At 41.3% G+C, this 26,576-nt stretch overlaps 1 protein-coding gene across 1 annotated transcript in view; it reads left to right on the top strand.

Annotated features, from left to right (window-relative positions):
* Positions 1–3,451: 3,451 nt before the first annotated feature.
* Positions 3,452–26,576, top strand: part of foxo6b (forkhead box O6 b) — a 43,362-nt gene continuing 20,237 nt past the window's right edge. Inside the window, exon 1 of the mRNA XM_023413197.2 lies at positions 3,452–4,838. Within this exon, the coding sequence (XP_023268965.1) occupies positions 4,341–4,838 (498 nt within the window). The 5' untranslated portion in view covers positions 3,452–4,340. The remainder of the gene's footprint in view (positions 4,839–26,576) is intronic.

The raw sequence follows: 26,576 nt of genomic DNA, 5'->3' as shown, positions 1-26,576 counted from the left end.
AGACTTCATTTCCACAACACCTGAGCGCAAGGCCACGTTTGGATTATTATAACTATCGGAGCACCTGACACCTGCAGCTCAAAGTAAGTTATTTGGTTTATTATAAGCTGCCGCCGAGCAGTTCAATATTCAGCCGTCAGTTACTTTAACCTCCAACTGGTGAAGCTTTTGTTGAAAAAATGTGCGTATTTGGATATGTTCTTGTGTGCAGTGCGCAATGGGCTTTTGGACATGTGTGTTACCGATAACCGATAAATTAAAATATCTCTGAGTAAACGTGTTACTGCGTTACATTTTAAAAGATGAGCGGTAAAACATCTTATTTGGTGATAATAATAATGATATATGATAAAACTATTGAATTAATTAATCTTTAAGCTGCCAGGTGAATCAGTTCCCAGGTGAGAACAGCACTGAAATCAACCAATCAATTCCTGTCAGGCTCTTTGCAGTCTGTGCATACAACTGATAATTACTAATTTACACTCAGTGTTCAGTTTATTAGGAACATCTGGCTAAAACTGATGTAGTCTAATGCGACAGTCCTGCAGTAAATCCTCCTGCATGGAGGTTATAATCAGTTTGTATTAAAATTGTTTTAGACGGATGTTGATTATCATTGTGGAGGATGTGTGTGTGTAGCTGTGTTACATTATGCAGAGGTGTTTCTGTTATGTAGATTATTATAAATGGGGTGGACAACATAATAGAAACACCTGAACGCCAGGTGAGTGTCCTTTATACAGCAGTAGTTTTGTGTTGGCATATCGGTGAAGAGCTTCCAACCAGAAGTCAGTTTAAAACTGGCCTTTTATTTTACTTTTAACTGGGATACTGTATATGCTAACAGTTTCCCCCTACTTTCAGTCTTTGCGCAAAGCTAAGCTAACATTACCTGGACCTGCAGTATGTCGACACTAGATTCACATGTGGTTCATATCAATCAATCAATCAATCTTGCCAGATTATTGCTTTGATGAGAAGCGTATTTCCCTAAATATTGGCCTGTTCCTTTTTATTGTGACATATTCATACCGTCCTAAACCATGTGTACACTGATTTATTTATTTATTGTTGTTGTTGGTTATTCGCCCTTCACTGTATCCCGTCGTTTGGGCATCAGTTGACTTAGAGCTCAATAGGAAGAGGCATCTTGATGGAGGCGGCAGTGACAGTCAATATGCATATCATTAATATGTGATGCTGAGAAAATAGAGGGACAATGGATAAACATGAACCTCACACAAATCCAATTGGCAGAATCAGTTAATCTGACAAAATATCGCTGGAAATGAAACACTGCTGTAAAAATATGTTTCTTGGAAGCGATGAATGTTCAGGCTCTTCTTGTAATCACTTCATATTTTTGCACAAATGGCCACAGTATCTTTGACGAATCCACCCCCCCCCCCCCCATCCCTGTGTGAAACCATGTAATTCTCCGTCTATCTCGCATTGTGTCCAGCCGTGTGACTCATGTCTCTCATGTTTACGCTACGGCCGTACAGCACCTAGTCGTGATGATGAGGACTTTGCTGTAAGCCACAGCTGAACACCCTATATCCACCCTGCTGGCACGGCTTCAGTGTTTTCATTCCATATGATAGGAGTCACACCACATTCCTGTTACAACTTCTCTGTGGCGCATAAAAATCTCCCCTCGAAACCGCAGAGCCATGTGTTTTGAATTTTCCCTCTGTTTGTTCCCATTTACAGCATCTCTCTCCATTTTTTTCTTCTTCTCTTATTTTTTTCCCCTCTCTCTCTCTCTCTCTCTCTCTCTCTCTCTCTCTCACACACATACACACATGCACACACACGCACTGAACATTTCGCTATCTTCATGTTGATAGGCCCATTTAGTCCTCATGAAAGCATTCCATTTAGGTGCATTTGAGGTTATGGTTGTCAATGACAACCGGCTGTCAGAGAGTGGAAGCCTCTGTCAGTGTTGGGGGTTTCCAGAGGAGCTTACAGAGCACACAGAGCAGCTATTGATGAAGCCTGCTTTATGGACTCAGACCCACCAAAGGCGATGGTGTGTGACAAAGACAGTGAGGGGGAGTTGGTAGTTTGATTCTTCGACCCTGAGAGTTTAAATCATGAGGCCGTGATGCTCCATGAAGAATCGCCCCCCACTGGATAATTAGCCACATTTGATTTTAATGTAACGCACAGTTTAGTTTAAGATGTTGACAGAGATTGGGAGGTTGCACCAGCAACAAGGAGACAAAAACAAAACAAGAATTGATATGCAAATGAAAACAGTAGTAACCTATAAAAAGCACCTACCAGGAACTTTTTCAGGAACTCCGTTGGACAACGGAGGAATCAGAGTCTAAATGTTCCTGGTGCCATCCCTGACCATACATTAACCACAGTTTATTTCCCCTCAGCACAGTTAGTATACCGTAGTTGTCATGTGTGGATATTGTCTAAAAACGTCAGACAAACAAAACGTCCTCGACATTGATTTTCTCCTCAGTAAAAACGTTTCTGGTATTTTATAAATTATACCGGTAGTTTTTTAAAATGTTAAACTTTAAGTCAGACAAAATGTCAAACAAATAAAAGCTTTTCTACCCAGAGTTGTGTCCCTGTGAGCGTGGAGAAGATTTTAAAACAGCATTTACATGTTACAGAAAGTAAAAATAAATACATTTCTGAATAAATTAAATACAAAAAAAGAAAGAAAAATCCAAATAATAATGATAAAAAAACATTGTTTTGGTGGTGGGCGTGCGTTAGGAGGGCTCATGAAGTCAGTGTCTCATGCCGAAGGCTCATGGAGGAAGTAATCGTTGCTTACATAGATTTACTAGTTATTCGCAGCTGTACAAGGTGTCTTATGGATTACTACATTAGAAAATGCATAAATGTTGTCCAAAGGTCAGTATAAATTATAAATACTATAAATCAAGGCCTCAGCCTATGAAGCTGTAGGCTGCCTCATTAATCTGAACTACACAGAAACTCCATGGATAACCTTCGTAAGGATTTACAAATGAAAAGTGTAGGTTCTTGCCTTTTGGAGTTTCGTTAAAAAAAAAAAAATTCAGACGTTAAAACATATTAAAGAGGCTTGATTTAATTGATTTGATGCACAATCTTTGGCTAATTAGACTATTAGAACATACAAACGAAACACAGACTGACAATAAAGTTCACTTGTAGTGATTGTCACATGAAAAACGTCCTTAAATTACGTCTGAATGTGATGTATAGAAATTGGAAACTGTGTTGTTGGGAGTATGGCATCACACACACACACACACACACACACACACACACACACACACACACACTCCCTCCTCCTCCTCCTCTGGAAACCTGTTCTGGAGGGAGTGACTTGATCCAGGCGGCGTCCAATTATATGGAAGCAGCACTTATTCCACTTTATTTCAGGCTACAGTTAAGTGGCTTGAAGCCTTCAGAGACACACGGGCTTGTAGTATAAGGGCAGAGCAATAGGCAGAGAGACGGTACCCATGTGACATGAGAGCAGAAAGCTAAAGACAAAGGTAGAAATATCTACTACACCGGGAGAAGCGTCTGGCGGAGAAGCGTCGGAGGAGACGCAGAGGATGCTCCAAATCAAATCCACGAAGGGCTTTTTTTCTCGTCTGGAAATTCACGGCTTCATATAAATGATTCATTACAGCCTGTTTTCTATTTCTATGGGAGTAATTGCGCTCGCAGTGAGTTTCAGCTGAAGCCGATCTGCAGAAAGACGCTTGTAAAAAAAAAAATAAATAAAAAAAGAAAGAGAGAGAGAAAAAAAAAAAGGCTGGGATCTGAGCCTGGAGAGAAAAATATAAAGTCAATTCATTTTTCTTTTTTCTTTTTTTTTTAAGGGGGGAGTTTGATAAGCGTCGCTTTTGAACCTGCACTGGACCCTCATCTGTCAAAGGGATCAACTGTTGCTGCAGCCGGAGCCAGCACAGAGACATTCTCCAAGTGTGTCTGGCTTTCGTAATGGATGTTTGACCGTCACTCGGTCCTGCATGCAGCCACACAGCCGGTGTTGTGCAATTAACATGGAAGAGAGACTGATACTGTTGTTGATGCCTCGGATACACCTTCATCTGTCCTGATGTGAAGCCACATTGTTGCACTGAGGAGAATGATAATATCCCACACCGCTGCCGGCTTTTTCATCCTGGTCGATCACCTCTCTGTGTGAAACTAAACATTTAGATTCTGTTCTCTTTGTACAACAGAGCAGTTTTTTTTTTTAGGGGGGGGCATTTGAACTCACTGGCAGACATCAACATTGACAAGCTTTTTTTTTGTTATAGTGACCTTGCCCGGTTTTGACATCTATTCAGCGGGAGATCAACATGCTGATGATGATGGAGAACAGCGGTATGGACGCGCATCAGGTTGATATCGATTCGGAATTTGAGCCTCACAGCCGGTCGCGGTCGTGCACCTGGCCGCTGCCGTGTCCGGAGGATTTCCCCGGGGGAGAAGAGGCGAACCGGGGTCTGGCCCTGGCATCGGTCAAAGTGGAGCAGTACAACGTGCCCGCATGCCGGGCCGAGAGAAAAGGCGGCGCACCGGCGGAGATCAAGCATCCAGCCGGCGCCCCGGCCCCGGTCGTGGCCGCTCCTGCCTGCATGTCCGGGGCAGCGCTCGACGTGGCCGGCCAGCTGCGCAAAGCCAAGTCCTCCCGGCGGAACGCGTGGGGGAACCTGTCGTATGCAGACCTCATCACCCGTGCCATCGAGAGCGCCCCGGAAAAGAGACTCACCCTGTCCCAAATTTATGACTGGATGGTTCGCTTTGTTCCTTATTTCAAGGATAAAGGCGACAGCAACAGTTCAGCCGGATGGAAGGTAGGCCACATGAAAGAATTCTCTAACACCACATGGCGAAGGTTTTAGTGGAGAAGCTACACTATATTTAGCCTCAGCCCATGTCTGCAGCATAACTCCTTTTCTGCATATTTGAAAGCCACATAATTGACCCTTGGTTCCAACAATTTATGTCAGTGGCGTGTCCCCGTGTCACTCCAGAGTACAGTGTGTGGAAAGGGGCGGTGAGCATGGTTGGAGAAGGGTTCACTGGGTTCATCGTATTTAGGGACTGCAGCCCGTGCATATAGGAGAAGCCACACGGAGTCAACCCGCCTCCTCTCCACGGTTCCCTTTGGATAGGCGATTGTTACGCGTTGTGACGCATTCGTAAAGTGTCTGGTTTCAAGCCCGTATTTCTCGGCGTTATCGGGTCACACTGGGGACAAAGTGTGCCTCCGGTCCGATTTGCAGCTCCTCGACTCGGAGCGTCACCCGTTTCCTCCGGTTGGGTGTTCGGGATAAAGCGTTTGGAGCCACCCCGCCCCCCTGCTATCCATTGTGCGCACGTTGAATTACGCACAGTCTGTGCGAAAGCATGGCACAAGGCGTGGGGTTTAAAAGGACAATAACAAGAGATGATGACATGGGGTGTCACAGCAAACAGATGTAACTGCAGATTATCCCTTAAATTCAAATTAATATGAGGTTAATCTATTAGATTGGTTGTTGTAATCTACTTAAATTTACCATCCATTCTGCGTGAGGATTAATGGTCTTTTGTTTCCAAGCCCTGTACTGGAGCTCCACCTCATACTATTATTTATCTTGGACAAAGTTTTTCTCCCGTGTGACACCCCCCCCCCCTTTTTTTTTTAAACATCTTTATCAAACTCCAGCAAGGAAAATGAATATTAGTAGGATTCTAGTTCCTACTTGAATGTACACTGTGTTCCAATATCTGGCAAATCTCCCTCTGGTCTCCTGGCATTAAATGTTCCATTACACACATCAATCAGGACTGTCCAAACTGAGCCCTGAGTCATATTTAAATACACTGAATAACACTTATAACAACAAGATTGTTTTAGGAAAGAAAAAGAGAGGGGAGAAAGAAAAAGAAAATCTGGGTTGCTGTGTTTCCACTCGTCTTTTACGTTATTTTGTTTGTAGTGGGAGTTTAACCAAAGAGTCAATACTGCAATTAATGGGAATTTCTACAGCAGATAGTCCAACAGAGCAGGAGTAGCCTCAATAACTCCCTTCTTGTTAAATTTGACAGCGGGCTTTAACATTTACTGGCATTGCTTCAGCTGGGAGACACATCATTAAACATGACAATAATCTTAAAGATGGCCAGGAAGCATGTTTAAAAGGGGCACTCAAGCAATTCAGTATTTTGCTTCCATAGAGTTGGCACATTCACAAGGGACACATTAAAGAAAAAGAATGGTGAAAATTAAAGCAGCAGAGGCAGAGAAATCCTCCGTTTTTTTTATCCCTTAATATTTGGGCTGGAAACGCTAAATCCTACAGTTCCCATCATGCAACTCAATTATGTCTTTTTGTCAGACACCTCCGCCCACACTTCCAGTTTGTAACACAGGCTTTCTGTTAGTATTTAAAATCGCGAGCGTAAAGCTGAGATAACCCCGATGACATCACTGTGACATCATCAATCAGATGTCAAACTTTTAAAGCGCTCTGTAGAAACACAGAATATTATTATTGTTTATTCTTACAGCATACACAATCCTCCACATGACAACTAAACTAAACTTCATCTTGAGCTCAAGCTGATATAACCCTGATGACATCGCTGTGACATCATCAGAGTTATTTGTTTTTTTTCTCCAAACTTTAAAGCGTCCTCCCAGAAACACGAGACATTATAAAAACCTGTATTATAATGTTTATAATTATTTTATTCTTACAGTCTACACAATCCTCCACATGGCAATCAAACCTAAACTTCATGTGTAAAATTGTTGGGCTGCACCTTTAAGTTTGCAGTTTACTTTCCTGTGTGTTTATCTGGCAGCCGATACAAACAGAAAGAGCTTAAAAGAACAGGAAGCACGAGTTGCAGTGGTTGGGAGTTGGACATCCTTTAACGTCGTCATATCTTTACAGAATGTTTTTGATAAGTGCCATTGTCTCCATCCCTCTCTCTCTCTCTCTCTCTCTCTCTCTCTCTCTCTCACACAAGGTTTATTCAACGCTCTCCCCTGCCCCGACATCTCATTTGGCTCCACACCAGCCTCTCCAGTTGAGCAGTATTACGGCACAGATTAATCTCAATAAAATCACCATCTGATTTAGTTCTGAGCAGAGCAGCAACAAACCTCTGTCCAATCTTTATGGTATGGTGGGGTTTTAAAATTGGATTTAAAGCGGGGTTTAATTCCCGGGGCCTTGTTTGTGCTGCCCAAGGATGGCCCAGCTTGATGCCTGCTCCCATTCCAGCTCTCTGTGTGTATGTTTGTGTGTTTTCTTTCTTCACGATTGGTCAGTATGGCAAGGAAGCTGATTGGTGGAGAGAGAGGCTCCAAGTCGAGGCGGAAAAACAACTTGATTCCATCATAATAACACTCTTCAACAACAACAACAAAAAAAAAAGGAAAGAAGGAGATGTGTGCAGGCACATGTTGAACCGTAATGTTTGGCAGCGATTTTAATGAGGAGGCACATAAACACACACACACTTAACATACAGTATATATATATATATATATATATAGATATACACCCTCACACATTGCTGTATGTTTCTGCTCACACTGAACAGCACAGAGGACGGGTGTGCTCGTGTTGGAGGGGAGGTGTGTGTGTGTGTGTGTGTGTGTGTGTGTGTGTGTGTGTGTGTGTGGGGTGGGGGGTGTATATGGATGGATGGCTGGATGGGATAAGTGGGAGGGAAATAAGATCCAGTCAGAGTCCTGCTATTAAAAGCAGTCTTTAAGAACTGTTGTGTAATCCTGTCTGAGAGCTGCTGCTCAATTCAGCCGCTGGGCTCTTTGTCTTCATCTGGGCCAGCAGCTTCTCCTGCCTCTTAATACCACACACACATTACACATGTACTGTACCCACACACTGGTGAGGCGTCTCTTCACATGTCTTAAGTGTCAAGCACCAAGGCTACAGTGGTGGATTGGATTTCTGTCACACGTTCACACACACACACACACATACACACACACTCATGTCCACTGGTAGTGTATAGATTTCTTTGATTGTGGTCGCACACACACACATATATACACACACACACATATATACACACACAGTGTCGCTTAAGCTCCTGGCAGCAGGGTTACCATGATGTCTATGTATGGATTTCTCCGACTGTGGTTCAGTAATTGCGGTCAAGTGTTTTGGCCATGTTTGTTATTGCATCTGAGGTGGGAGGCAGTGTTTGGTCATATGAAGTAATGAAGTAAGTTCAGTTCTGTAGGTGGTCACAGTGGTGCTACACACACACACACACACACACACACACACACACACACACACACTGTTATATTCATTTCACAAGTGGCTGTGCGTGGGAATGGATGTGCTGAGCGGTGGCCTGTCTGCAGGCTGTACTGTACACACATTCAGCAGCAGGCAGGCAGGTAGGAACTGACTGACTCTACCTGAAGGCTTCGCAGAGCGGCATGTTAAAGGCACAATGTGGGCGTAAGACTGTTCTAATCAGCCTCCGAAATAATGAGCACACGGCAAGACAAGCAGCAATACCCATGAAGGTCAATTTTAATTTCATAAAAGCTTAAATTCCTGTTTGTTTTTTTTGCCATTTAACTTAAAGGAATTTGATCAATTTGACAGTATTTGTCACATGGTGAGAGAGTTCGGTGTCCAGCACCTGAGAGACGGCTGCAAACATTTATGAGCATTAAAGTGTCTAAATTTGTATTAAAAAAAGGGATTTCTTCATGTATTTGCTCCTGAATGCACCATTCTGAGAAGCATCTGGATCAGTTTGAAAGCTGCATGTTCACGCAGACTTCAATGACACATAATCCCTGCACACCTGTGTATAGCAGATTTCTGCTACTGATCCAAACCCTCTGACCCTGAAGTGTTGATGTTTTCTGGGTTTTGCAGTTGCATTTCAAATGCAATTTAACAAGAAATTTCTCCCTCTGTCCCTTTGCCAATCGTCTGCATCCATGTGTCATATGTTGCAAGTAGATGCACTGCAGCGGGAAGAGGGAAAGAGTCGGATACTGTGTGTGAAATCACTCCCTCTTTCACAGCTCTGTTTATAATGGACACAGTCTATAGTGAGCAGTAAACCTCAGTAAACTAAATAAAGGAGAAAAAATGTAGCTTCAGGTATGAGTCAGTTTACAGTCTCAGTCTGTGCAGAACTGTATTGTAGGACATCAGCTTTTTAAAGCAAATTTTAAAGCTATGTTCTTTCTTTTTGGCAAGTGATGGGGTTACATATGAACACATGCTAAGCTGTGTTCATATGTAACGTGAAGTAATTGTATTTCCTTTCTTTTGTTTTTGTTTTTGTTTTGTCAGTCCTGGCTCTCAGATGGAAAAAGGTGAAATAGTGTACAGGCAGAATGTAACTGGTGTTAACTAGTTACAGGAGCTTCTTATAATAATGCAAACAAAAATCAAATTTTTTTTGGTGGTGAAAATCCATTTTATATAATAAACAGGATAAAAAAAAGTTAATTAAAATCTAACATGATTAATTTCAGCCCTAAAAATAGTCAGTCTGACTTTATGTTGGTTTACCTTCTTCTATATCCCTGATTACTGAGAGTAAAATGGGATCTTTACCTCTAATATGCTTCTAATCTGCTTGTAATGCATCACAATGCACTTTACCGCCCACGCTGGTGGTCATCACCTCCTTCTGCTGAGATCCCACTTGCAGGAGATAGAAGAGGAGAATAAGGTGCAGAGCACAGAGAGAGAGAGAGGAAAAAAAAGAGGAGGCAAGGAGACATTTTGAAGAACAAGGTATTATTTGTCCTGCCAATAAAACCTTTTTTGAATTGGATTCAGAATTGAGTGGGAGAGGGATAGAGGCAGAAAGAGAAAAGATAGAGTGAGTGCGAGAGTGGTGGCGGTGGCCCCTGCTGCTGTGCACATTGATAGCAGCCTTAATGCCTGTGATGCTCCAGCGCCAGCCGAGACAGAGGGGAATTGGTTGGAGATGGTGGAACAGGCTTAGAGGGTTCCCTGTGCCAGCCGGCCTGGCGCTGGCTCAACAGAAAGCCCTCTGCACCGCTACACAGTTATTGTTATTATCACAAAGGCACAGCAGAAGGAGAGGCAGCTCTTGAGTTGGCGGGCTTGGCGCTGGGTTAACTGGGGGTGGGGAACGGGAAGAGGAATTTGGAAGGAGAAGGGGGTTGGTTGTTGAATGTGAAACTATGGTAAACCTCATCTGATCAGTCCTGTGAATGGAGAGAAAAACAGTTGGGAAGAGTCGTTGAGGTCTTGAATGGAAAGGAGGCCACGCGGAGACGGACAGATTTTGTATCCGAGAGGATCAGTTGCCTCGTCAGTTGATGCCGATCTACAAAAAAAAAAAAGAAAAAGAAAGGGCGCTTGAATAGAAACGCGGGCCGATATATCACTTCAGTCTGGAGAAGGGTTGGGATGTAAACAAGGGATGCACCGGCAGTGGAGGCGGGGTGTTCTCTGCTTAAATGAGTCATACTGGTTAGAATAGAACATAATATTCTCGCCCTCAGCCCTCACACTTCAATCAGTTGGAATAAATCAGCTGGAATAAAATGTTGAGAAACACTCTACAGACGGAAATTCCAGAGAGAAAACCGAGTCCAGACACACAACAGTCAGCGAGGCAGGCGGATCTTGGGAATCGTGCCTGGTGGTGTGTCGTAAAATGTCGGCCCAGCACACACATTCTCTCCATGTTGTCTACCAGACCTAAGGGCTTTCAAAATGTTCTGGTGTCTGGCTCGGACGACGAGCAGAGCGCTAGTCAAAAAACAGTCAGTACTCTGAACCGACTGTCAGACTGTGACTCAGACGCAGGTCAGCACATAATGTTGTTACACTGCTAACGAGGCCTTAAAGGACCATACTTGGGGGGGGGTTTCCGTCGCTTTATCTCATTTTCTTACATCACAACTAAACACTTTGACATCCACACTGACGCATCTGAGGAATTTGTGTTTTGTCTACTGATCCAGGCGGCCGTTTGGTTTCCGTTCATTTCTATATGATATGAAAATCTATTCGCAGATGCTTAAAACTTAGTTACATAATCTATTACAGCAGCTCCCTGAGTAATATTTAACTTTAAAGGGTATTTTAAAGTGTGAAAACAAACAGTTTCACAGAGTCATCAGTTAAAAAAAAAAAGGAAAAAAAGACGTAGTTTTCCGTTGGTTTCCATTAATTTCTGTGTAGTATGAAAACCAATCTCATATACTTCACATAACCAGTAGTTTCAATTGTAATTTGTCGACTGTTCCAGGCTGCTATTGACTTCCATTGACTTTCGTATGATATGAAAATCTGTCAACAGATGCTTAAAACTTAGTTACTTAATCGATTACAGCAACTCCCTGAGTAATGTTTTACTTTGGAGGTTTCTTTTTAAAGTGTGAAAACAAACCTTTTTATGTGTTATGCATTGTTGCACTGAGTTAGGACTACGAATATAAAGAGGCAGCCATTGGTTTCCATTCATATTTTCTGCATTATGAAAATCAATCACATAACCGGTGGCCGTTGTGCAAACCACGCTGTTGTATTTCAGAAGTTCAGTTGTAGTTTGTCGACTGTTCCAGGCTGCCATTGACTTCCATTCACTTCTGTATGATATGAAAGTGTACAAGCAGAATCGAGAAACTCGCTTGAGTTGTATATAATGTAACACAGTGGAAGTCAAGTCTGCATTTGTTTGTCTCACACAACTGACAAGTTTACTCTGTTGTCTGCTAACAAAGAGCACAATAGTAGGTCAAAAACAGATCACAGTGACAGCGCGTTGTACATTCAAACGAGAGTTCAGACTTTGAATAAAAGGAGTCGCTCTAACGCAGAGTTGAACTTCGCTGTGATGTGACATAAGCAAGCTTTATGAATCTGCTGAGTAATTTTGTTTCCAATATAGTATAAATGCAAAATGAAGGTTTAATTTTCTAATTTTGCATAATGGCTACTTGTAATGTAAGATAAGATATTCCTGTATTAGTCCCACAGTGCAGCATCAGAACAGCAAAGTGGATGATACAAAGAAAGAAAAACAAATTGCAAAATGACAAGAACCAAATACTTAAAATAAAAGATTAATGATATAATAATATATAATATGAACAATTAGATACCAGATATACAAGATTGTCAAATAAGTAAAAGTGGTAAAATAAGTCTGATTATATTCATATCATACGGAAATGGATGGAAATCAATGGCTGCTTGAGGTGGTAGATGCTGAACGGTACATTCAGATTGCTGAGACACAACAGCATGGGTTGCAGAAAGTCTACTTGTAATGTAAAGCACACGTGATTGATTGATTAATTGTTTTATTATTGTACCATGCAGAAAGAATGGAAAACAATGGCTACCGAAAACTAACTGTGCAGCACGCATTCTAAAATGACATTAAGTATACTGCACATGAGCAGCTGTCAAGGAGCCGAAGCGCATTAGGTATATCAATATGTATGAAAGCGGTGAGGTTATTGTTGATCACTGAGCTCTTCATATTTCTGTTTTTAATTAACGACACAAAACGAGAGCAACAATGTTAAACACACGGAAAATGTTTGATTTCACACTGAGACAGCCTTTTAAAGTTATACATCACACACGGAGTTACACTTGAAATACATTCATCCTAACAACCCCAATCCATCAATCCACACCAACAACAACCTGATTATGATCCCACTGGTATCGGAGAGGAAAATGTTATAATGTAATCATGCATCTGAAATTGCGCTAAATTTTAATGTGATTAATGACACAGTCGCTTCATAAAGTATTCAACCCCCTAACTTTCTGCATATTGTTCTCATTATACTATGTACCAATTTTAATAAATCATCGTGCACTCACAGTGTGCTTATAATGGGCTTTTGATGCAATGCCTTATGAGCACCACTTCAAGTAATGTGTTGCCCTTATTTTTTTACTGCAAATGGGATTAGTTTTTGAGTTCCTGCACACGCTAAAATGGGTTTGATAGAGGTTTGTATGGATCTGGAGATTCTATGTGTGTGTGTGTGTGTGTGCATCTGCTCTTGTTGTTGTGTAGCTAGGCCTGATGGGAGTCCAGGTCCGGGGGGTACAGCTCTAGTTAATAATTCAGATGAGGCTCATTATCAAGGCAGCGCAGATCTCTCTCTGATTCCACCTTAATTGCAGGCAGGATGTGCCTCTCAGACACTCTCAAAGTCACTCCCCCTCCTGTCTGCAGCTGCAAATGACTACCACACACACACACACACACACACACACACACACACACACGGATCTCCACTGGTTCTGTTCCAGACCCCCACCTCAGTGCAGCAGGTCCCCCTCTCCGTCAGATCAGGGCTGGATCCTCTGTGAGAGCAGGTGAATGGACGTTTGGAGATGAGTAGATAAATTCCACTCAGAGCTTATGACTATCACAGAGTATCGACTCCGAGGCCAGGCATGTGCTCTTATTATGACTCACTTACATTTTTAATCAGATCTTCATGAGGGCTTTCTCCTGTTGGAGGGCTGGGCGAACGAAGATTGATGGCAGGTAATCAGTCAGAGGACAGCGGCTCTGTGATTAATGCTGCCGGAGAGCGAATCTCTCAGCGCCGCGCCGGACCACGTCGGGTTCACGGCCTTTCAGACACAACTTTTTACTGTAGAGTTGAAGCGTGTGGAGGGCGTGTAGACAAGACAACCGGCGCTGCTAACAAGTGCTGTATCACACTTACAGTATGTTGCATTTAAATGATGGCCCGGTGTTTCACAGTGAATTTACTGTCCGGAGATTTTCCCACAGGTACCAGATGCTGGAATTAAATTCAGTCATACAGAACAGATTTACAACGCTTATATTAGTGGGTACGGGACAGTCTCCATGAACTAACCTGCCACAACTTATCAGAGTCTCAATATTGCACTTAAAAATTTATTGCTATGCGAATGAAAAATGTATGGTGTATCCACCCTGGTGCTTGTACTTTCAGAAACGGTAATTAGCCGAAGCTATTTGCTCGGAAATGGTATTCCTGCTCTCCAGATTGATCACGATAGGTGGACAGCTATTTCACGTCTGGCTTTTTTTTTTTTTTTGGGGAGAAATTTACTGCACTAAGAAAATGAGAGAAAGCGGACAAAGTGTTTGTAAATCTCTGACTTGGATCTCTGACTTACTTTGAATGAGGAGAAGGGGAAATCAATGGTCCCGCGGCCCACTGAGGTGAGGAAGGCAGCGACACCGGCAGGGTTAGAGCTTTCATGGTGAGAAATGTTCTGCATGCGCTCACTGGGCCGTGTCCAACAACCTCAGGCACAAAAGGATTCCTTTTTTTTAATGTGTTGCGTACAAGTGATTTAAGAGACCTTGGTGCATTCATCAGTTTTCTCAAAGTGCGAATTTTTTTCAATACAAACGAACTCCTCAGACGACCCGGGCCTGTCGTGTTGTCATGAACAAACAGGGAGGCAGAAAGAAGCACTTGTCGACGAGGGATTTACGAGCAGGTCTGGGAGGCTGAAGTTCAGCAGAGCGGTGATTTGAGCTAAATGCTAACATGCTCTTAATGACAGTGCTAACATGCTGTTATGATGTTTAACACATTTAACATGTTACTTTAGCACAGTGGTTCCCAACCCGTGGGGCAGGGCTCCACTGGTGGGCCGACAAATCATTTGCGAAACAGTACAATTTTGGTGAAAAGATGTGATTTAAAAAAAATAAATTATAATAAAATATATAATATAATAATAATTGTAGATGTTTTAAAAATGAAATGATCTTTAATAACATTAAAAATGTAAAAAGATGTTTTTTTCAGTTCAGTCCTGAATATTTCATCGTTATCATTAAAGTAGAAAAGTGCCCTGAGAACGTTTTATTTGGCCTCTGTATTGTTACGGGGTCGGATGTGGGTCGGCAACGTTTTAGACATATTCAAGTGGGACATGAGACATTTAGCACGTTATCGTTCTAACATTTGCTAATTAGCACTAAACGCAAGTGTTTTTATTGCAGGTTTTACCCAAAGCACTGGACAAATTAAAGGAGACATTTCACTTAAAGCCCCAAATGCCAATTTTAGAAGTAATGTCTGTACAAACTTTCATGGCTTTAACTTTATTTTTTTATACCAAACCAATCCTCGACTCTGAGATGATGCCGCATTGACATCTGTAGTAAGATTTCCTAACTGTTTCATTTCCCCCTAAAATCACTTCATAACACATTTGTTATGTTTGTTTCCGGTGATTTCCAACAGCAGCTTGGTGTTATGAAATTTCCTCTTTTTATGAATGCAACCTTCCCACAAACGGAGCAGAGCAGGCAGCCTTATATAGCAATCTGGGGGTACTGATTATTCTGATGATCAAATGTGACTAACACACACCTCCTCACACACAGATGGCGCACGGAGGGCTGAACCACACCGAGCTACACGTGCTGAAGAGGTTGCATTTTTTTTTGTTGAGGGGAAATTAATGTTTAGCAATAGTTAAAGAACAACAGTGCTTTATTAACCGGCTCCACTCCATCATTTCACAGTACCATCAATCACCCTTAATGTGTATTGTTCTCAGCGTGGTTCAGGTTCTGTTCAGCATCAGTCAAGTCGCATTCATTTGCTGGCAATTGAATCTATTTTCATTAAAGATGTCTGTAATTGCACTTTGATCATGTTTGATAAAAGCCAGTTGAAAATGAAAGCCATTAGTGTCTTAAGAGCAGGGATCGTTTGCTGTGTTTCAACCAGAGTTATTTGTTCATCGTCTTTGTTAAAAAAAAAAATGTTAAAAAATGTGTTAAAGCAGTCGCTACACTCGCGAAGTGTCTGCTAACGGTGTCAAGGCGAGCTGAGACACACACAAAAAGAACAACATGCCTACTGTCTATTGTCAGCACAAAGAAGGGGTCAGGGAAGAGTATTTTCACTGATGAATATTCATCAGTCCTGCAGCATATTTGGACGAATTACAATAAAAGCCTTTCAAGCCAGAGAGGAGTAGAAAAAAATCATTTTGGAGATTATTAATCAAACATCATTAAACTGCTTTAAATCTCAGCTAAGCAAATTTACATTATGGTATATACAGATTGCACATAGTGTGTGTGTGCGTGTGTGTGTGTGTGTGTGTGTGTGTGTGTGTGTGTGACGGCCTGCTGAGGGCGGTCCAGGAGGCAGACAGAGGTTAGCAGCGTAAGACGGCCCTCAGTGGATTTCTGTGTCAGTTTGATGAAAATAGGTCAGGATTCAGAGCTCGGCGTTTAGCATTCTGCCCATGTGATGGCTGACGCTGCGCCTGACGACAGCTAGCCTCGAATGAACTCCAGACTTTTTCTGTCTCTTTGTTTCTCCCCCCCCCCTCCTCTCCTCTCCTCTCCTCTCTCTCTCTCTCCATCTTCTTCACTCCCTATTCCTCTGTAATCTAAACTCCTGTCCTGTCGTCCTCTGTGTCTCTCTCCGCTGCGGCTTCCATCGCTTCAAGTTCACATGAAGAAATTCTAATTTGTGGCTGTAGATTAAGTCGGCTCCTGCAGAGAAATTGCACTTAAATCCACAATAGTCTGCGTCTGGTAGAATTTATTTGATTTAGATGTACTTTTGACTATTGTAGTCCCGCTTTCGAGAGAGAAAATAGATGTGCTGCAAAGTTTTATGAGGATAGTAATTCAACCGTGGCCAGCGGTGACCTAGCTTAGCATAGGGTCCACAGTATGTTTGGTCACCACTCGAAGAGCTTGATTTATTATTCTCCCACAGAGCAGGCCCTCATCTCTCATGACTGGCATGCTTTCAAAATGATTCCCTTAAAGGTGAATTCACTCTCAGATGAGCCGGTTCAATGTTTAGCTACACACCAGGCTCGGCAATTGAGTCACAGCAACCACCTCTGGCATGTCGAGAATTGGCTGCGCTGCAAATAATGGGGTAAATATAAAGCTAACAGATAGAAGAGATAAGTGAGAAGACCGCTGCGAGGTCAATTCTGTTAAGTTAATTTTCTGATAAGGTTGATTTGTGTCCAATTAGATTACCTAGACAGAAAAAGGTTGTTTCATAGCCTTCAAAACACTGTCTTATTGACTGGGAATGCTTGGCTCTCTTAGCTGGCTGTTAGCCAAAAGCTAATTTAGCAAAACAACTAATGTAATTGTGAATGTGTGACTTGTAGCTACACTGAGATGCAGAAGTCTGAGACCACTTTCCCAGGAAAGTGGTCTCAGACTTTTGGACCACACTGTATCTCGTTAACACCAGGTTTCGCTCTGTTAGCAGCACAGCCTGAGGAGGGAGATGTTTAACAGACGGTACAACATCAACAAGAACCAGCCGCGTTACCTTAAAATGTAGTAAGGTTATAAATGGTTATAAATAGTCTGGACTGGATGACTTTGGTTAACTTATGACTTTGCCGTGTCTGCCACAATTTGTACACGAGAAATATCACAATATAATGGGCAGATTGCCATGAAATTTTAATGTTAGCAAGAGCATGAATCCTTTAGTTTTTCCTCATACACAAATGTAATACATATTGAATTTCCATATATGATATATATTTCCATATAGAATAAAAAAATCTGTAAAAATGTTTTACAAAACCTGTTCGAAATTGAAAGAATTGACATGTATGTCTCGCCCATACAAACAAGCACACATGCATGTTCATGTATGTATGCTTATAACATATGTTATATGAATATGTCTTAAACCCAAAGCCTGTTGATATGTTGATACAGTAGAGACCATTTTCCCAGAATGGTAAAATAGACATGTTCAAGATTAAACATAAACATATACAGTATAAGTATACAGACTGTATGTTGTTTTAATAAACTTAGATATATAAATTAAATGTATATCATCAACATATATGGTTGCAACATGTTGTACCATATAAAAATGTTTATATTATAAACGTATATCTCCATATATCCTGAGGATGTATATATATGTGATAATAATATATCTCCTTATATGTGACACACATGGTAACATTACTCTTTGTATCGGGGCATATGTGTCATATATTACATTTCTGTGTGGGAACTCAGCTCAGTGTTTTGAGCATTAAGATTTCCTGAAAACAACATTTGGTTGTGCAGAAAAAGATGCAACACTTTCTCAAGGCTAAAAATGCTGAATTTATTTAAAAAAAAAAAAACTCTTAAGATATTGCATTTAACTTGGAATTAATTTATGCAAATGTGCTGAACACATTCATTCTCCCGAGAGGATGAGCCTGTTTATATTTCATATTTCTATGGTCTTGCTTTTAGTGTCAGCCTCAGGAAAAAAACGTTATTTTTTAACCGTATTACAAGCCTTAATCTAAGACTCATCAGATCACAACATTGTTGTTGGTACTGCCCAGTACTTTCATATTGTTGGCATTAAGAGCCATTTCAGTCTCCGAGGGCCACTGGCATGGCTTTTTAGTGTCTCTGATGCCTTGTTAACAGATCCATCAATGAGGGATGAAAATTAGATTTCATCTAGGCAGATAGACCTATTAGTTGTTGGGTAATCACATGTATCAGACATTAAAAAAATAACTTATAATAACCAAGACCCCAGAGGCTCCAAAAAGTCCCAGGTTCACTTGCATGTCAACTGGTGTTTGGTGATACAGAATACGTGGTTTACTGGCTGGTCGCTGGGTGTCTGGGTCTGTAACAAAGCTGCTGTGTGTAATCTGCTATGTGTATATACTTATTTTGTCCATAAACCCCAGGAGATTGTCCTTTATTTTTACATTTGTATAGTTATGTAATATTCTATAATATGTTATAGAGTATTTAAATGTGTGTAACCATTTACATGGGGAGTAGTGTAAATTACGACAACATTGAATGTTACATAAAAGTTTGTTTCTAAGGTCCAGTCGTCTTTACGAACCTGTTTATTTTATTCTCACATATCATATGGCTGTGTTGTATCCTAGCTTCCTATTGGTCACTTTTAAAGCAATGTCAAGTTCCTTAGTTACTGATTGGCCAGGCGGCGGGAGAACAGCAAGCAAGAGTGTGTGAGAGCCGTTGGTCAGATGTAGCTGCCTCGTCGCCGATCGGCAAGAAGAAGGGCTAACAGTTAAGAGTGTAAACGAGGTGTTATTGTTGTGTAATATCACATTACGAAGCTCAGTGAGTTGAAGTCAGTTAGGGTTACTGATGAAAAATAACAATACAGGACTCTTTCGAGGGCCTGTGATTGGAATGAGTGAACTTTAAATCCTTTTAACAAGGATCAATTAGAGGGCTGGTCTGGTGCCAGCAGCCACGGTAGCAACTAGCCAGTCAATGTTCACCATTACTGTTAATGAGTTATAAGAAGTTAAACGTCTCTTATGTTTACTTTCTGCAAAGCCTTATTTGTCCAGTGTCTGTTCCCGTCTCCACCGCGTGAGGCGTTAAGCTTGTGCCTCCCTAACTGATTTATTGCTCCTCTGAAAGTCTGACTTCATCAAATCCTTGATACCTCTAGTCATATATACTGTCTATGATGAGTGCCACCAAAGTCGATGTGTGGATTTAATAGCGGCATTAATCTGCCTGTTTAATGGTGTTGTTGAGTGGAAGGTGGTCACCGCAAGACGCAGCACTAAAAGGTGAGTTATGGGCCCAGCCGGCGAACGATGAAAGGACAAAATGCAAAGCAGCTGAGATGTGGAAGGAGAGAAGGTGGAATTAAAACAAGGTCTTCTTACTGTATAGCAGAGAGGGCAGATAGAGACCGAGCGAGTCGTTGAACACGGTGTGAAATAAAAAAAAACCCATCTCAGACATGTCTCGCTGTCAAAGTTTTCAGTGGGTTGTCACCAGTCAGTAGCTGTTGCTAAACGCACGCCTGAAGTGATGCTTTATGTGTTAGCACTATTTGCATCTTTGCTAATTTATTGAAAACACATGATAATTGATTCTCATGTGATATTTTATGGGATTTCACAAGTGTGCTTCACTTCTCTTCTCCTCATAACCCTGTTTAGCTAATGAGACTGTTAAAGCAGAACTAGTCTAAATATCATACACCTTTTTTTTTTTCAGGTGTTTCCCAAAACAGTCAACATTGTGGCAGGTTGCTTGTTGTAATGAGGCCCAGTGAGGACTCTCTGCCATGTTTAATTGGATGTGGTTATGAATAAGGTTACACCAATATACTGGGATAATGATAATAGGCTTTTATCATGTACTCTGTGCCATCGAGTGTTGTCCACCTCTGATAGCATAAATACCAGTGGTTAAACATTAGCACGTACATTTACTGATAAAATTTACATTTGTGAGCAGTGGTGGAATTCCCCACGGGAAAGTGGTCTTGGACTCTCGGACCTCCTCTGTATTCACTCAACTGCTTTACTTGGTGTTTCTCAAAGTGGGGTTCCTTGAGGTAGTTCCTGGGGGGGCCACAACAAAAAGGGGACTAATTTACTATCACAATAATTTCATCAATTAGTAACACAATTACAGAATTTATGACTATTTTGGTCATGAGTTTAAACACTTTCTGTAATAAAACATCTAAAAGAAAAAATCAGATCAATCAGATGGGGGTATGTGGTCTAGTTTGTGTCAGTTTAGGGTTCCTTTGATTACTTCTTTAAGCTTCTTGATTATTTCCATAATGCAACTTTATACTCCCACTACTTTTCCAATAAAAGTTTTGTTCTTTTACCTCACCACATTTATGATACAAATATCTTTTCTGGATAATTCCTGCAGAACATATGATGAACTCATAAGATATGATGCATTTTAACAAATCAAACCACCCCACAGTATACACAGTAGGTCAAATGATCCCCTTTTAAAATTAAATTAAAATTCAGATCACACTTTAATGCATTTCTGAAGAGCTGCTTTGAAGCTCAGAGTGAGCTGCTCCACCGTTGCCATCTTGGCAGCATCTGACTCCTCCCTTTAACTACCAGCTAATCAAAAAATGGGTAAAGAGGGGTGTGTAGCATTTCCGGTTTGTGGCAGACATACGCTCACAGTCGATGGGGATTGACTCATTTTAGGAGCCAGCCTCAAGTGGTCATTAGAGGAACTGCAGTTTTTGGCACTTTAGTGTTGGTTTCATTTTTCAACGCTCTGATGGAGTTAGTGAATGAGTGAATAAGTATTTTTGGTTTTGATGCTTTAAATACAATTTGTTGATAAAGTACTTGAACATCGTGGTATTCTGTTTTCTACCTTAGCATCACTGTACTTAACGTGCAAATATTGTGCATTTATTTCCAAGCTGTAGGTCTATTGCAGATTAACATTTTATGAGAACACCTGTATGTAAAACAAGTTAAAACGACAATCCACCTCAACCAGCTACACTGCTCAAAGTACATGTCAGTGCTTCAGTAATAAAGATCCAATGTTACTGAGGCATTCTGCAGAATCAGCAGTTTTACCTTACAACACTAATACCCCACTAATACACATAAATATCAATTTTCCAGTCACTGTTGGTCGTATACTCAGCTTGTGAAAACAGTGGTGTAATGTCTTTTGTGGCTCTGGAGGAGCAGGAGGTTTGGCAACTGAGAAAATAAACCCTGATGATGTCATAGCGATGTCATCAAAGTTATCTGAGACTACACATTTGTCTTGCAAACCTGCAGGACAAAAGATACTGGTGTTTAGCAGGCAGCCAAGATCTAATGAAATATTGCATCACGGGAACTGGAGGATCGAGGGGTTTTTTTTTCTGCTTGGGACAAAAAAAGAAAGAGAAAGAAAAAAATAAAATCTCAAACTCTGCTGCTTTTTTATTTATTTATATATTTATTTTTTTTAAAGGTCAAATAAAGTCCCCAGCTTTTTTGGAAGACTAGATTGCTGCAATACTGGAATAGTACCTTTCTGGATGCAGAACTTCTACTTGTAATCCAATACTTTTAGGTAGCAGTATTTATACAGGACTTTTAACAACCCCACAATAATAAGTCTTACTCCACTGGTTAATGTGATGCGGTTCTGTTGACTGAACACGATGACATGCCGTTGGGAAAATCTCCCTCTATATATACCGTTAGCCTATAGCATGAATGCAATTAGCAGCAGCATTAATTATTGCATCTGTCCCATTGTCTAAATGCTGTAACAGGTGTTTTCATTAATAGGATACAATTTTTTTCTGGAAATTGTTGGACATGAAAGTTGAGCCATATTGAATATCACAGAAAAACAATATCAGCTGCCGAGATGTCGACAGGTGTGATGAAGCTGACGGGAGGTCGGAGGAGGGCAGGATGGTCATATAGCGCGCTGGTTGCGTGACTGTGCAGCGTACAGCGCCTGTCTGTGTAATTCTCGCAAGACAGATATTAAAGACGCAGCGTCGAGGCCTTCCCTCCGCTCTGTCCCTGCACTCCCTCTCTCTCCCCTCTCTCTCTCTCTCTCCCCTCGACTTCCCCATTCTCCCTTTCCCTCTCTTTCCCGTTCCCTCTCCGTCTCTGCTAATGATCTGCTCCGCCTGTCGCTGCCTGGCTGACTGATGCCCACTGACAGCCCCACTCATGCGGAAAGGCTGCACCCCTCCTCCCCTCCGAACACACACACACACACACACACACTAACACACACACACACACACACACACACACAGAGTAATGAACTCCTACATATCCAAATGCAACATGTTTACTATGCATATGTGACACACATGCACCATGCACGCCAACTTGCGTAAGCGCTCACGGTGAGATAGATAGATCCACATTAACAAATCACGCCCATTTGTTCAGTCACATGTCAACAGACATATATGTAGAGCAGATGACAAACGCACAAATAGACCACACTGTATACGTTACCCGCAGATTGCGCTCCTCCTCTTTCATACTATAGCATGCAAATGGAGCAGCTGACTTACCATAAATGCATTTTTATGCAAATGACAACGTATTGAATTAGATTCGGCAAATTTCAGTGAAATTCCTAGTGTCTGGAAAAAGTTTTTATTTTTTTTGCTTACTTGAGGCAGAAAACTTTTTTCTTGTTGATAAAGTAGTAGTGTAAGAAATAGAGATGGGAATGTGTTATATTTATGAATAATGACGCAGGATTGACATGATAGTAATCTGTGAAACAGTGTTGAGGACGTCTGTAAAAACTTTGCAGAAGACTCGTAGTTTCACATTTAGTTTTGACATTAAATATGTATATAAGCCCTGAAACTTTAGTTAATTGATTGGTTCATTGACAAAACAATAGTCGTCAGCAATTTTGAGAATCGATCGATCAAGTCATTTATCAAGCAAAATGCCAAATATCAGCTGGTTCCAGCCGAACGGTTTCTCTCTCAGACATTTATTAATGTGCTGTATTTTTCAACAGTCAGTTGAGGACGTATTTAATATTATTACAACTGTCTTTTACTATATTGTCATTGTTTCATTATGTTTATACACCAGCCTCCACCTATGGGTGCACACCTGTTATAATGGTTAACTAATACGTTTAGTAAAAACATACATCAGTTTACAACTTCATTACAGTCCATTTTAAACCATGTTTATAGACACCCAATAAACATAATGATTAATTAATCACAAAAAAGACTGTTTAGCCATGTTGGGCTTTTCTTATGCTTTTATGTGACAGAGAAAGTGGAGGCAGACAGGAAATATAGGAGAGAGAGTGTGGGGGAGAGAGACATGCAGTAAAGGGTCTTGAATTTACGCTTGAATTTACATTTTCTGCATCAGAAACAATTAATTCACCTCGTTTTGTTGCATCATTTAAAATTTTAGCTTCAAATTGCATTAACCCCTGTTGGACTTTACCGCCTCGCTCCAGTGTCGGCGTTTGATTTATATGAGTTTTGATTGCCAACACTGAGCGAATCAGTTTATAATTAAATGTATTTAAACACTAGCTCAGACAGAATTGCTCAGAAACAGTAGCCTACTTTCTCAATGAAATAATAACTGAAAATCTGTCTATTCTTTCATTAGACTCTGCTCGAGCACTAACACAGTATTCTCCTGCTGCTCTTGCTCCTAATTACTAATTGGCCCTTACTAATAATAAACAGTCATGCATATGGAAATCTGATCAAAATAGCTTATTTGAATCAATTCAGGGTAATTTATTCTCACTATTATTCCCAGATACTCAGTTTGGTATTGATCAATTCCATAATAAATATGTAATCAATCCATTATATGTCACTGGAAGACGCTGGCTTGGTTATATTTGATGTTTGGTAAAGTACCACTGTATATGTGAGCGTGCTCAGCTCGGTCCAGCCGCACCATCTCGACATCAGTGCCCTGCCAGGGGAGTTTCAGGGGAGTAAGAAATGAGGTCAGTAAGCAACGCTGTGGTGTAAGGGGCGACACCCCTGGGCTCCCCTCAGTCCCAGCCTGCACACGGCTCACAATCCCCCAGCTGATTGGCTCAGCCCTGCCATTACACACTCAAGTTACGCAAGGCTCCGTGAGGCCCGCCGGCTCTGGCACGGATTAGACCGGGAGCACCGGCCAGGTACTTCACCGCTGTACCAAATATCTGGGCTGGAGACCAACACGAGAGAGGTAGTGAGCAGCGCAGAGCATGCTGACGTGGAGCAGGGGGTTGTTCTATTCTTATGTAGTGGAGTATGAGGCACCACTTATTCATACAGTGAGGCAGACTTTAAAGGGTTTATAAGTGGCTAATGGCTTTATTAATAAACCATTTAGTAATACTTTATAGATCAGATATTAGCCGTTAATGAGAGCAACATTTGGCTTGTCTGGTTGTGAGAAAATCTGTCTTTGTGCTGAGTAATTAACAGTCAAGTCATTAATAAGTGCTGGTGAGTTATTCACTTTCTAATAAGCATGAAGTCTGCAGTTATAAATGATAATAAATCTAATAAAGAGTCATAAACAAAGGTTGGTAAATCATCTACAAACCCCTGACTAAAGGTTTTTACAGTACATGAATCTGCAGTTGTAAATGTTGATGAATAGTTATTGTGGTCTGCAGATAAAATGACAAATCAACTGCTAGAGGAGGATCAACACCAGCTGGAGACATGGAAAAACAAATGTTCTTAATAATGTCAAACTGTCATCTAAAGCATCAGTAAAGTTTAATTATATGAAACTATTTCTTAGAACTTATCAACCACTTGTAAAGGGATGACTTGTTAGAAAGCAGCACTGAATCAAGCGTCTGTCAGCACTCGTCCTATGAGCAGTTAATGAACGCTTGACACCAGAGTATAACGTAGTCCTGATCAAATATAATGATACAGCTTCCAAAGAGAGAACGGCAGAATAATAATAATAAAAACCATATTAACGTATGAAGTTAGTTTTTAAATGATACAGTTACAAACATTTAAACTCGCCTTTTAATGATTTGTAAATATAAACAGGTAACAAAGTATTATTCATCCATCCATCCTCCTCCTGACTTTGTCTCTCTTTAATCTACGTCACCGACACTTTTCCCTTCGCCCCTGTCATCATTACTACGACCACTAGATGTCGCCTAGCAACAAAACGTAACTATGGGTCATGATAACATGCTGCACAGACGAACTATGGACTTGTTTTTTTCTTTCTTTTAACAGGAAGATAGTTGTTGAACTATGTGGCGGCTGCGTGGAGGACTAAACGTCCGAAGGCGAAATGTAATTCTTGTAGTAACTGCTGTCCTTCACACATACATGCAAATCCAACCGTACATAAAGGAATGGAGATGTTACAAAAAGATTGACACACACCCACAAAAAAAAAAAAGAAGTAAAAAATCAATTTCCATTTTGCTTCAATTAACGTGGACGGTTTCAAACTGCGTTAGCTGCGGTCGGACCGGCGTCGAAAACAGTCGAGAAAAACTTCCCAGTTCAAGAAAACGCGTCGGCGCTCAGATGTGCAGCGGGAACAACTTCAAGCCTCTAATGAAGTTTCTCGTCTTCTCTTTGAAAGACTGAACGCTCTGCTATACTCCACCCCCTCCCAACAGCTACCAGCTTGACCCCCCCACCACCATCTCCCTTCACACACACACACACACATGTGCAGACACTCAAACACACACCAAAAAAACACACATTCCAGCATCTCCATTAGCAATTCATGAGCGGCGTCTCATTAGACTTTAAGTTTTACCATAGGCCTCTGAAGTATATGGCTGGAGCAGTTATTAATATTTCATAGTCTCCTATTGAGGAGCTAAAAACGAAGTCGACCCGCTTCCGCTACAAAGTGACTTGTGCTCTTCTTTTTCTTTTTTCCTCTTCTACTTTTTTTTTTTTTACCCCCCTCTTTTCCCTGTTCGTTAGACTGTCTCTCTCTTCCCCCTCTCTCCTCACCGTTCGCTCCTCCGCCGTCGCTCTCTCTCTCTTTGGCTTCCTCGCTTCCAATCCTTCTCTGCCACACAGACCTTAACTCAAACTGACTTAATTGGGCTGTCTTTGTTCTGGGAAATGTGGGCATACCTTCGCCTTCTCCCCAGCACGGAGAGAAAAGAGAAGTAGAAAGTGAAGAGGAGGAGGAGGGAAACAACAGAGGAGGAGGGAAACGGTGGAGGAGAAAAAACCTGAGTGAACCCCGGTTGCTCTATGAGTACTCTCTGTGCCATGCTCG

This window comes from Seriola lalandi, unplaced genomic scaffold (assembly GCF_002814215.2).
Source record: "Seriola lalandi dorsalis isolate HSWRI2012SDOR001 ecotype SW California unplaced genomic scaffold, Sedor1 jcf7180002054505, whole genome shotgun sequence".
NCBI lineage: Eukaryota > Metazoa > Chordata > Actinopteri > Carangiformes > Carangidae > Seriola > Seriola lalandi.
This window is presented reverse-complemented; position numbering and strand designations above follow the sequence as displayed.